The sequence below is a fragment of the Xiphophorus maculatus genome, chromosome 4 (genome assembly GCF_002775205.1).
Source record: "Xiphophorus maculatus strain JP 163 A chromosome 4, X_maculatus-5.0-male, whole genome shotgun sequence".
NCBI lineage: Eukaryota > Metazoa > Chordata > Actinopteri > Cyprinodontiformes > Poeciliidae > Xiphophorus > Xiphophorus maculatus.
This window is the reverse complement of record NC_036446.1, coordinates 11,707,493-11,721,289: the sequence shown is the minus strand read 5'-3', so window position 1 is coordinate 11,721,289 and position 13,797 is coordinate 11,707,493. Positions and strand designations below refer to the sequence as shown.

The window sequence follows — 13,797 nt, the reverse complement described above, 5'->3', positions numbered from 1 at the left end:
ATATGATTCTATTACAGCAATTAGCCCACAATGACACTGGCTAGGTCACTCACACACAGAGACATACCTTACTGTAAGCAAATCTAACCCTGCCAGTGTGTTTCACCCAATCCATCCTTTGTCCAGGTTTCTAAAACCTCCTTTCCTTTTATGTTTTTTTCCTGCAGTTACAACCACAGATTAACTTAAGGAAAGCTAGATACATCTTTGGACTGTTTTATTAGTAGTAAACTGGCCACATGCTCTAATTTGTCAGACTTTGTGTTTATTCTACTATGTTAGGTTTTCTGCATTTAGAGTTGCAGTCTTTAATGGGTCCACATTTAGTGGTAATACTGTAGGCTATTCCGTTTTGAACAATTTAAATAAAGTATTGACACACGGATGGAGTGTGTTGAAATAGAGGACAATGCTGAAACAATAAGGGGAAATGAGGAGGGCCAAACGCATAAAGAGGAGAGAATATGTCAAAAAGGTTATATTTTTGCAGCTAGTGTTTAGAAATGCCAACCCAGAAAGAGAGTGTATGCTGCAAAAGCTCCAGTTTCTGCCTCAAGTTGTTTGCAATAAGCACTGGGATCAAAACATTTTCTTAAAATGTTCTTAATGGTCACTTTAAAATATCAATTCATTATCTTCCTATTTGTTTTGATTTCATGTGGCTATAGCTAATATAATAAACAATAGAATGTAAGCCAATCATATTTGTTAATTTCAACTGATATCTCATGTATGGAAGTTTTGAGGCAGTTTACCTCAATCCAGACGTTTTGTAAATTGAGAGTCAAGGTCAAGGTCTATGACCTTGACTTATTTTGTTTTGTGTTCACTGTAAAGATGTAATATTTTTGAAGAACGTCTGAGTTTTTGTACATTACATTTCATTAACATCTTTAAGAAAAACATGTTCAACTAGATGTGGATCCCTTTAAGTTCTGAATTTTTCATTTGCAATCACCTGTTTTATTTTGTTTAGTTTGGTCCTTTCTGTGCTGTGCAGTCTTTACTTCCTATTTTCTATGTCTCCTGTTACTGATTTTCTCCGTCTCCTTTATCCTTATATTTTAGTTCTTTCTCGAACTTTTGTTCCCCATATCACCTCTCCTCAGTAAATATTCATCTATAGTTGATTTAGTCTCTGCTGGTTTCATTTCGTTGCATTATTTTCAGTTCTTGTGTTTATGTATTTTTTACTTATTTCAGTCTCAGGTTTTCTTGTTTCATGGTTTAGATTTGGACATTGACTTTGTTTAAGTAACTATATTTATCAAATCACTGTATTTTTGCATTAATTTCTGCCTTCTGTCTGTATTTCGGTCCTACAATCAGCTAAACTCACTGTGCTTTGAACAAATGTTTGCTTCCCAGTATCCCAGTCATAAGAATGAACAGGTATGTCAATATCACTTGCATTTAAATGGGACTGTGGATAAACAAACTGGGGGAGATATAAACCAGTTGCTGAGTTTACTTCTAAATTTGACAGGACCTATGTTATGAGCAGCGCATTAAACATTAAACAAAAGCTATTTCTTGCAACCACTGTCTTAAGATGACCCAAATAAAAACACCAATACTGTGTGTTTTTCCCCAACACATACTCAATTATGCTTACCATCATACAACAAATTTTGTTTTTCAGATTTTTATAACACTTGTTTTTGCATAGTCTCATTGCACTTCAGCTGTAACTGTAACTGCATCCATCTTTGAAAAATAATTGCACAAAATTTTACACTTACACATCATCAGTACATGTATCAGTACTTACGGTCTTCTGCTGTGCGTAGCGTTGCCCAAGGCCCCACTGTCTGCCCATGAATATGTGAAACCACCACTCTGACCAGGTAGTTTGTGAAAGGTGACAAACCCTCTACATAATAGGAGTGGGTGTCTGTTGCATTTTCCAAAAGCCTAAAAGCGAACAGACACAAGCAACACATTTACTAATATGCAGTTTGGATCTACTTAAAGTGAAATGATGTTAAGCAAGTACGATTTTTTTAATTTTCTGATTTTAAAAAGCAAAACAACATAAACAATGATATTATTCCTTAATTTTCGCTTTAACATTAGCATGATATGGCCAATAAAATTTAATGCTCTGACTGGGCTGCACTATTGGCACATTTGTTAAAATCAAGCCAACTGATTCAGAGCATGTCTCATTGGACACCAAATTACAAAACAGACTTTAGAACAGAGTGATTTATGCTTCACTTTTTAAAATCTTATTGGTGATATTGAGCACAAGGTTAGGGATGGGATTCTTATTTCTCCAGCATAATTTTGTTTAATACCTTCTAAATTGTTTATGTTTTGGGCAGAATTTAAAATGATGTTATATTTTAAGTAACCACTTCACACAGAGCAGCACAAGAGACTGCATATCTGATCCCACATAGTACAGTTACACAAAAGAATGTGTGACAAAGTAAAAGAAAACTGTCATAAATGAGACACCGTTGACCATTTACCATCAGATGGATGAAAGGAATGAATGAATGAATGAATAAATCAGGTAACAATGAGATTTCCATAGCAGAAGAGGAGGAGGAGGGCATGACTGTCTGATATATAATACATGTAGCTAGTCATTTATTTATTACCACAGAATGAGAGCCTCCTCTTCTTGGATTAAATTGCAATTTGTTGTCAGGAAGCATGTAATGAATACATATCAGATTCACACCTTCTCTCTCTTTATTCTGTCCCAATTTCTCGACCTCACTCTTCCCCTTGCAATTTCTTTCTATTTTTGTCTTTTGGTTCTCCTTGTTGTACTAATTTTCTGTTATATTGATGTCATAATCTGCTACCAAAAAGAGGTATAACGTACCTCTATTTGTGTCCATGCATATGTATATACTTAAATTTTAGAAAGCATTATGTGACCTACATTTCAAAGAGTTTTGTGTTTTGCCTATAACTTAGAGTAGGAGACCAAGTTCAACAGAAAATACTCAGTTACTGGAAGACTGATAATGTTATTTAGACTTACCAGCCATTTTGGTCAAATTGCTCGTTGACTCTATGAGCTAATTAGCCAATCACGTAGCAGTAATTTCAGTCATTTAGGCAGCTAGATGTGATGAAGATGACTCGAGTTCAAACAAACAATCATAACGGGAACAAAAGAGGATTTAGGTGACCGGAAATGTGACATCAGCTAATTCAGTGAAATTTAGCATTTTATTATGGATTCCATTTTGTTTATTAAGTGCCGTGATATATCGCGGATATCATATATGACTCCATCATGAAACAAAGACCAATTTATCTCAATCTAGTTTCTTCAACAAACTCATTGTACTCGGTAACACTTTATTTGACGGGTTGTGAATAAGACTGTCATGACACCGTCATAAACATGACATAACACCTGTCATGAACATGAGTAAGTCTTCATGAATATTTATGACTGTTGTCATAAAGTGTCATTCGATAAATCATGACACTTTTAACACAAAGTTGACATTATTCAAAATGTCTTTGTTATGACAACTTGACATTAACCAAGAAATCATGATCTGACATAAATTTGTTATAAAAGTATTGCTGATTAAACTTTAGCTTTAATAATATAAAGCTACATAATGTTTAAAGTTTAATCAGTAATACTTTTATAACAAATTTATGTCAGATCAGAATTTCTTAGTTAATGTGAAGTTGTCATAGCGAAGACATTTTTTCTAGATTAATGACAAGTTGTCATAACAAAGACATTTTGAGTAATGTCAACTTTGTATTAAACATGTCATGATTTACCGAATGGCACTTTATCATCTGTTTCAGAATTTCAGGTTACCTTATGATTGAGCTCTGTGGAGACGTTCTCATGTGCAAGCTGTACAGGAGTGGGCCAGGCGCGTTGGAGTTGACAGGTGCAGACCACGACACGTTTAGACTGGTGTTAGTTGCACTGACTAAAGTCAGAGGTGACAATCCATCTGGGGCTAAAAAACAGTTTTTGGAAGGTGAAAGAGAATTTATGTTTACCAACACAACAACAACAAAAAAGTAAGAATAAGAAAAGATCAGTAATTAAGACAACCATAGTTTGATCACTGCTGACTGTGTGATATGAGGGCTCTCTGATGCAGAAAGTGACCCTCCAATCAAATATAACTCTTCTGCTGCAACAGGACTGATTGCTGAAGACGTCTTACTGCGAAAGTCCGATTGCAAAGACGGATCACACATGAACACAAAAAATGTGGAAAAACACAACTGTAGCTGACCAGCATAAACAATACTTTTAATGCAAATGAAACTACAAAAAAGCAGAGAAAATACTAACGGCCACCAATTACAAAAGCATTATTGAAAAACTACCTAAGAGATTAAAAAAAAAAAAAAAACAGAAAAAAAGTTGATTTTGCATTTAGACATACAGTACAACATTTTCATTTATTTTCTCTTTTTAAGAAATTGGACTTCAGATTTAATTTGTACCTCAGCTGATGCTGATCTTGTAGATAAAGAATTACTGCTGCTTTGCAAGCGTAATCTTTTTAAATGTACTGTATCTTTGTTCAGGTTGTTTTTTTAACATGTTTTTACAGCAGAAGAAGTATTTGATATTTCTAATGTATTCCATTTGGTACTCTGTCTTTTCAAGAGAGATCCACGTGCAGATGAATGTTCATTCCTTCAATGTCCTCCTTTATTTCATTAAGAGTTGTGTTTCTTGCCTCACTCACATAAACACACAAATCTGCACACATAACACAAAATATCCACACACACACTCACACACCCCCGCACGCACGCACACAGTTGAGCCTGTGTCTCTCTCATGCTGTGTTAGCAGGTACAATATCAGAGGTGTCACTAATCGTTTTAAACTATGCACTTTTATGTTCACTTCTTTCTCTCTGCTCTCCTCCTACTCTGCTCTTCTGTCTCTTGCTCGGCTATCTTCTCTCTGTTCTTTCGTGAAACAAGGACGCATCAAGACAGTTTGCCTTAAAGAAGTCTAAAGAGATGCCAGAGGCACAGAGGTAAAAAGAGAGATGGAAAGAGAGGAAACGTCTTGTATTTAAAATTTATACTTTCTTATGCCTTTGTTTTGAACTTGAACAGCAGAACTTTCCTAAGCCTGTCTTTTGTTGTTTCCTGACCAACACATACGAGGAGAAAAGGGTGAATTCAGTGTTTTTAGCAGGATAGCTAACTACATATTTAAAGATTAGTTTTTTCTTAGATTACACTTCTGAATAAACATTTATAAATCTGCACACTCTTTTGTGCAATCTGTGTCATCCTGCATGCATTTTCTAACAGTTTTCTATAGCATCTCTTTATTAAATTTTATGCTTTTTAGCATTTGATATGATACAAATTCAAAACAATCGAGTGAATTTATTCAATCATCTCTTCAAAGATTTGCATTAAATTTCCATTCACTCTGTTTGGTAATGTGCTGAGGTTCCCAAACAGTGCGTACCTGCTGGGGGTGTCGTGACAATGAGTGGCAGGCTTTCAACACACCCCTGTGTGTTACATCCTCTGATCCAGAAACTGTAGTTTGTGTAAGGCTGTAGGTCAGACACGGACAACCAAATGCCTGCTGCTGATCCTCCATCTAACACACCATGACCATCTAACGGATGACAAACACAGAAACAGAGACCTCTATATATAACGGAAAGAAAAACAGCAATATTGTGCATTTGCTATTTTAAATATATGTGTTTTTTTCTTCTAAATGGAGACCCATAACATAAAGCATCACACAATTTAATGACAAATTGGGAGAATAACACAATCACTGAGACTCATTTTACTAAATTAAAAGTAAAAGAAAACTCTGTGAATCTCTTCAAAATAACTGAGTGGACACACATACTTAATCATTCAGGTCTATATAAACCAGTGGAGGAAGTTTACGTCAAAGAAACAGCAGCATTTGCTCAACTAAAACAAGGCAGTGCTCTTCTCCTTCTGCACACTTTTATCCTTTGTCCATTCACTAATGTTGCTTCTTCACTGATCAATACACTGTATGTCAAATGTAAAACCTATTTATGACTTGACTGCGTGTTCTTTGAAATCTTTCAACTCAAATCTTTCAACTTTAACTCAAGGTATATTTTGCCAGAGTCCAGCTTTTTTGTTTATCTACATGAATTTTGTTATTTCCAACACTTCATGCTTTAAATGCAATCATTGCTTCTTTTCTTATATCATGCAAATATTTGTAGTGATATAATGATTGAAATTCGTCTTTGTTGCTTTTACCAGCTTTACATTCCTAGATTGTCGCTGACCTAAAGTCACAGGCTATATCAAAAAAATACTTCAAAATATTTTCCGATACTAGTCTGGTTTGATTACTTCTTCTTACACCGTCCTATTTCGTGCCTGACTTTCTAAGTTTCCTTTGTTTGTTGGGAGTGTCTGCATGCATTTGTGTGTACAGCTCAGTCCATCTCGATGCATATTGTTCTGCTCTGCTCTTCTTTGAAAGCTACGACAAAAACACTGAGTGCTTTTGAAACTGGAAATAACATTACTATGCTCCCAGGCAATCAGCAAGTACTGTAGTCCCATATATCTACACAGAAACAGCATCTGTCAGTTGTTGCTTTTCGTAAGGGTCACATACAGCGCCTCACCAAAGTATTCAAACACCTTTGAACTTGTTCACATTTTAGGTTTAACAACAAAACTCAATGTATATATATATTTAAATGATATATCAACATGAAGTAGCACACAACTGTGTAGAAAAATAATTAACAATTGAATTAAAAAAAATTAATAAAACCTGAAAAGTGTGGTGAGCATTTTATATTCTGTCCCCAGATAATTAATAAATTTTCCCTTTTTGTAATTTACACTCAGTATGAATTTAGACATTCTGCAAAGGCTTCAAAGGTTCATTACCGCTGTGGGATAAAGTTATAAAGAACCATAAAGCAGGATTAGATTATAAAACAACATCTCAAGCACTGAAAATCTGCACTGCACAATAGATCATTTGGAAATAAAATAAGGCACAATTGCAAATCTACCAATAGACGACAATTTACCTAAACTGAAAAGCTGAAAAAGAATAGTATTAATCAGAGAAGTAGTCAAGAGGCCAATGGTAACTCTGGAGGAGCTGCAGACAGAGCAACAACTCAGGAACGAGACAAAGTTTAGGCATACACTTTTAGTAAGGCAGTAATCTATTGATTATTCTGACAACCAATCGAGTAATTGAATAAAAAATTTGATCACGTAAAATATTGGTAAATACTGCCATAGCAGTATTATTAACATCAGAGAAATTTTGGCAATTGTATTTTTTTAACATTAACATAACATTAGATTTCATTTAATTTGTTTGTGAAAACATAAAATATACCCAGAATGAAGAGAGATACTGTTAGACTTCAGGTGTCACCTTTGCTTTTGTAGTAAAGTGTGTAGCGGAGGTTTCCATTTGCTCGAGGAGGAGCAGTCCAGCGGGCTCTGAGAGATCTGGAGCTTTGATTGGTCAACTCCAGCAGCATAGGGCCTTCTGGAGCCATCTCTAATGTATGTGACTCCACCTCATTAAAAGAAATAATAAATAAAAGCATAATTAGACCAGATATGTACATTCTCTGCACATACAAACTATACAAGTAAAGGTTATAAAGAAAATTACTTGCTTCGTCACCTGGTTTACCTGTGTTGTTCTAACAAATACTCTCTTAAATGCCATAAGCTGCTGGTCTGCATTAACTCAGTCTTTAGCTTTTTTATTTTGTAATCTTTTGTTCTTGCTCATCATTCTGACTCTTTATTCAATCATTCTCATTTACATCTTATTCTCAACACCTTCATTCTCAATTTCTTTTCACACTCTCACAGACTCCTCTTCTCTAGATTATCCCCTTTCTATACTACTCTGTAGTATAGCTGACACTGTTCTGCAGTGTCAGCTATTTCTTCTGGTGTTTGACAAATTGTGGCATCCGTATCGGAAATATGCCTTAAAATCTGGCCTGTCGTCAGAGACGTTGCTGAGAATGGAGTGGCATTTCCCACCAAATGTCACAGTCGCCACGCAACCCTCGTTATTGAGCTGAGAGAATCGATCACCTTTATGAGGCACAGTGACACACTGGCACACACATTCACTTTGTAGATGTCTAAGTGGAGTCCTCCATGGTCTATCTATGTTTTTCTTTCTCTTATAGCAATATTCTGCTCTCTGGAAATCTGTTTTGCTGTATTAGCAGTTTCAATTCACCATCTGATGGAAGATTATTCAGCAAAAAGAGGATTTTATGGCACGTTCCCTGTTCTAAATAGAAGCTGTTGGTGGAAAAGCTGTACTAAATATTGTAGAACTGGACTTTTATGAGCTCTATAAGTCTGGTGAATAAAAACAAACACTTAAAGGAATTCAAAAAGAGACTAAGTCAAACCCAATCCCTTATTGCAATTACTTGCAGAAAAAATGTTTTCTAATGTTCGGCCCTGAATAGGTTTATAAATAAATGATTCACTGACCAGTGGTCCTTTGCCACAGCCCTGTGCTGTGCAAGCCTGCAGTCTGACTACATGTCGGCTCCATGGAGAAAGTCCTTCCACTATGAAGAACCTCTGAGAGGAACTGGAGTTGAAAACAAGGACTCCATCCATCCAAAGACCATAGCTTGTTATAACACCTGTTAAAAGAGCATATCTTGTTACAAAATGCAAGACAAAAAGGGAAAAAGCAACAGCAAACATTTAATGCCACTAAATGCACCTTGGTCATGTTTGAATAAAGTCTAGTTTAGAAGTTTATTTTGGTATGCAGTTCTCCTGAGCTGTTGGCTCCTTCCATCCTTCTGTCCATTCATCCAGGAATCAAGTCAAGAATGGTTTAATGGAGTAATGGAGTAACAGATCCCAGTGGGAAACCAAGATTCCTTACATTTCATTATGGGGGAACAAAGGCACGTCCAAGTGAGATTTGGAGGTGGAACTCTCAAAGGGAGTTGATCAGGAGAAATCCTTGCCAAATGGCTGAAATATCTTCAATAACTAAGTTTGGAGGAGCAGTGGTTCTACTCCAAGCTCCATTTAGATGAAAGCACTTGTCACTTTATCTATGAGCAACCCTATGGAAAAAGCCAATGACAGCTTCTACTGACCAGGATCTTTCTTCTGTCAAGATGTGTCTTATGAGTGTGGATGGAGGTTTGAATGTAGAACCCTACATTTCTACATTCAAACCTTCAAAAAGAGTATTACTTTTTGACTAGGCTCTTTCTTCAGCATTGCTCCAAATTACTGAGAACAAAGACTGAATCTCTGTCTTCTGAGCACCCAGAATGGACCCACAACCGGGTCTATTAATGGTTGAGACATTACTGAACTCCCTAATTAAGATACAGGCTAAGCAACACATGCTGTTGGTCTTTCTTACTCACAGGATGAGAGAAATCCTTCAAAGTTTTGACCATAACAGACCAGTTTTACACCAGTTTTGTTTCCCTAACAGAGTGTCTGGCCACTGAAGGCAGACATACGTCTGGTAGACATTGAGCACACATGCAGTCAAATCAGTTTCCCACAGTCAGGAACATATCACGAGAACAAGTGCTTACATGCATGCAGTTTGGATAATCAATTGGTATAAACCACTCCTCTCATTTGGATTACAATTTCAATCTGATTGAGCTGAACCCAATCATAATCTTCCAATTGGGGTGTTTACATGACTCATTTTAATTCCAATTGGTTGCTTATTCTGAGTACTTATTCCCATTTAAATGTGCTATATAAAGACTACAAACAGAGCTAATGACAGAGGCAAGAAAAGGCAAAGTTCACTGGGAACAATCTTAATTTTATGGTGAGGATGCAGCGATAGCTCTTGCTTTGGGCACAAGAGCCAGATCCTCATTTAAAGCATTCTCACCCAAAACACCAGCAACAAAATCCCCAGGGGACAAATATGTAAACCTTGTCCCAATACACACCAGGCAAAGAAATTCCTGTCATCTTTCCAACAGTTCTGCAATGGTATAAGTCTGCTCCCTTGTTCCACAGCCAGCATAAAAGCCACACTGCTTCTCCTGAACCCAAGTTTTAAAGGTTTCCATCTTATTTCCAGCAAAATAAAGTAGGTGCTCTGGGGCAGGCTAATAACAGTGACCTTTCCATGGTTGGAAAACTTTTCCTAAGATTGGGACCACCTTCCTCGTCTGCCACTTCACATAAAAAAAAAGACAGCATAAACATTAACGCAGAAAAGTTGACATTATAATCAGGATAATCACATTTGAACATGTTTTAGTGATTAATTAACCTGTGACTAAAAAAACTACATACAAGACAATGGGTGCTTTGTTTTTAACATGTAACATTGTTTAATGGGCTGTCCTTGATTAAATAAACTGGAGCTGAATTATGAATCAAAAAGATGTTCATTTTACACATTTTACTAAATCATCTTATTCAATTGACTCCATTTTCTCCTTCTCCTTAAACATCTATGTTGCCATCATACGTCTAAAACATCTATAAATTGTTTTAATTTTAACATGCTAGTTATAATCCATTTAGTTGGAATTATATTCCTAAAAGACATCCACAGGCAGTTTCCTAGTTTCATTGGTCACTTTTACTGTATGGCATTGTCCAGACTGTAAAGAATAAAAAGTGAAAACTTGGCTTTGCAATGATGCAAAATGCATTCTGGTTCACTGAGTATGCAAATGAAAACTGACTTACAGGCTCCAGGCCTGCCAGTCAGTGTGTCCTACAGATGAAAACAGTACTGAAATGACAATTGTAACCAAAGGCGCTACACAGGATGAAGACCCAGGGAAGGACAGTGGTAAAAAATTGAACACACACACACACACACACACACACACGCACCCGCACAAATGAGTGTGTAAATAGGTGTGAAGACACAAACACATTCACAGACACACACATCAATATACTCAGTTGAAAAAGATCCACACATTTAATAAGAACCCATATCTCAAACACACAATTACGTGACATTACATCCACCTAATAAAAGAATGAAACAGTATGAAGCCAAATGTGCCTTTCCTTAATAAAAATGCATACAGTAGGCTCAAAAGATCAGTGCTAAGAACTAAGGGTCCATTCTACTTTAATCATGTGTGGGTTTTATTATTGCTCAATACAGATATACACACCTATCACGAAAATGAAGACACAAAAACCCTACGGATGCAAGTTATCTGGGAAGCTCTTAATATGGCCAATCACATGCATGTGAGAGTGAATGTGTGCGGAGCACTGTATGTGCTTGTGTGCGTGAATAAGCCCATATCAGTATAGGCTGTAATAAAGACAGGTTGGGAAATGAAGCAGCGAATGCATAACAGGCTTATTTCCCCTCTTTGTCTGCGTGTTGCCCCGACCTAATCCCCGAGAGGATTATCCCCCACAAATCCCTGCGGAATTGCGGAGAAAGTGTGTGTGAGGGGGTGGGTGGGGGGCAGCGAGAAAATAACACAGGATATCACTCTGTAACCCATCATCATGCCATTTATTAAATAAAAAAAAGTCATTGGAAAATGGAACTGAGTATTTCTTCTTTCTTATTAGGAAAACATAAAGCTTTTTAAGTACAGGATAATACAGTAATCATCTTGCTTGTTATAAAGTCATCAGACGAGGAAAGCTTTAAGCAATTTATCCAGGTTAATGTGCATACATATCACAGGGTTTATGGTGCAAATACCTTAATGTGGGATTAGGCATAAAACACACACACATCTATCACATCACACACACGTTACTGAATTGCATAAGCATGACATTAGCGTTTGATAATTTGTAGCATCTTCACAAACTTTATGTATAGAGTCTGTTAAATGGGATGGAAAAGACAGTGAAACGCTTAGATGGTTTTTAGCCATTAATCTGATTTACTGAGAGATACTATTTATTATTAAAGCCCTTTTAAATGTATTATATTGTTATTAGTTGGTATATCACTTGACGTCAACTTTTAATGACTGCTGTGAAGAAGCTATGTTTAATCTCATGACTCAGGCACAAAGAGCCTTATTTCACTTCGCTAAGATTTATAGTTTATTCCACTGTTCCTTCTACTCTATAAACAATTATTCATTTCTGACCTACTGCTCTTTTTCAAAGAAATTGTGTTCATTTAGACTCTTTTGACAACTAGGAATTGAGAAAGCAACATACAAGTTCTAATTGAACAAAAAATATAGTAAATAAAAAACAATGCTTTGAGCCTATCTAAAATTGAATAAAAAATGTTGTAGCCATTTCAATTCATCTTGCATTTACAGAATGCAAAATGAATGGTAAAAAGTCAAAATAGGATGCCAGACAGTGCAAGTATTTGGGCTTCCAGCCTGCAGTTCTCTCTTCAGTCAAAAGGGAGCACTTTTCATCCACTTAAAGTATCTAGTTGAAGCTCCATCCTCTCGCTCTTGCTCCCATTTAATCCTAATTTCAAACTGTTTGTTTTCCTAACCTTTCTGTGTTTCTGCCCGCTTCAGTTCCTCAAAAAGAAGGGGAAGCCCCTCCCAAGGCTCCTTTTTTTCTCCTTACCTGTTTTGTCTTTATCTCAGGCGATTCCTCATACAGACAGATAGCTGTTCTCCTTTTGCACATCTTCACTACTTGTTTTGTCGGAAAAGTTTCAAACTGTTTCAATGTGTCTAAATATATTGATATTGTTATATTGACTGATAACTTTTGTGACAACTGTGTTTAGCTAAAAACTGGAAAAACTGCCTTCATTCCTCTGTCAACAACTTTGCATATTGGATGTATAGTTATCCAGAAAATGAGTGCATGACGCATGTCTTCTCACCATTTGGAGTCTCAGGAGGAGTCCAGCTGATGTTGAGTGAATGTGGGGACAGAGGGATGACGAGCGGAGCAGGAACATTCTCTGGGGTACTCTCCTCTGTCTGAATGTGGCTCGGGGGGCTTCTGGTGCACCCACCACCTGTGCAGGCCTGTCAAGCACAAAAACACACATGTGAACACACAAAAATAGAGATACAAAAAGGTTTGAAAATAATTACTATTAGGAGGACTCACAGCCACCATAACAGAATAAAATGTTCCTGGAGTTAGGCTGCGAAGTGTGTGTTCTTCAGCAGGTTCTGAGCTGTTGTAGGCCAGAATGGGCTCTGACCCGTCAGATGACAATAAGACTGAGTAAAACTTCAAAACACCATTTATTTGCGAGGGACGTGACCACCTGGAAAGAGAGCAAAGCAAAAGCAAATACTAAAATTAAATGACGCAAGTGCAAGATTTCAGTGAGCCATTTTATAAGATTTATTCTTTGGGATAGAGCTTTTGTATTCGAATTTTCAGAGCTGCTACATTAAACATGTTAGATGGTTCAGTCAATTTTATTGAGCTTCATGGCTTTAGTTACTTCATATTATTATTCCTCTAATAATATTATTTCATATCATTTTCTATTTATTTCCTTTTTTGTGCGTACACGTCCACGTTTTTTTTTGCACATCTCTTCTGCCAACAGCTTAACAGAACAATGTGGTGAGTCCGCTTGCCTTACTGTGCCAGAACAGTATGGCAGAACTTTTTGTAGAACATATTTATTCTACAAAAAAAAAAGAATGAAATTATCGCAATATTGCTTAATAGGCAGCAACAAAGAGGGGAGCCCACGGCAAATCTAAAGAATAACTGATGACACTGATGTATGTATTCATAAATGAAAGAGTTCCCTGACATGGAGAGAACTACAACACATGGTTCACATTGGTTCAAAACACTGCAGACCATGAGTGGGCATGGGCCAAAACAAAGTAAACTGCA

At 36.6% G+C, this 13,797-nt stretch overlaps 1 protein-coding gene across 1 annotated transcript in view; it reads right to left on the bottom strand.

The window, feature by feature from the left end:
* The window catches only part of ush2a (usherin), a 198,485-nt gene that overhangs the window by 98,153 nt on the left and 86,535 nt on the right, over positions 1 to 13,797 (bottom strand). Inside the window, exons 42-48 of the mRNA XM_023332326.1 lie at positions 13,045 to 13,207; positions 12,812 to 12,959; positions 8,494 to 8,651; positions 7,397 to 7,544; positions 5,450 to 5,605; positions 3,809 to 3,956; positions 1,772 to 1,914 (exon numbers count right to left, since the gene is read on the bottom strand). Of these exons, the coding sequence (XP_023188094.1) occupies positions 1,772 to 1,914; positions 3,809 to 3,956; positions 5,450 to 5,605; positions 7,397 to 7,544; positions 8,494 to 8,651; positions 12,812 to 12,959; positions 13,045 to 13,207 (1,064 nt within the window). The remainder of the gene's footprint in view (positions 1 to 1,771; positions 1,915 to 3,808; positions 3,957 to 5,449; positions 5,606 to 7,396; positions 7,545 to 8,493; positions 8,652 to 12,811; positions 12,960 to 13,044; positions 13,208 to 13,797) is intronic.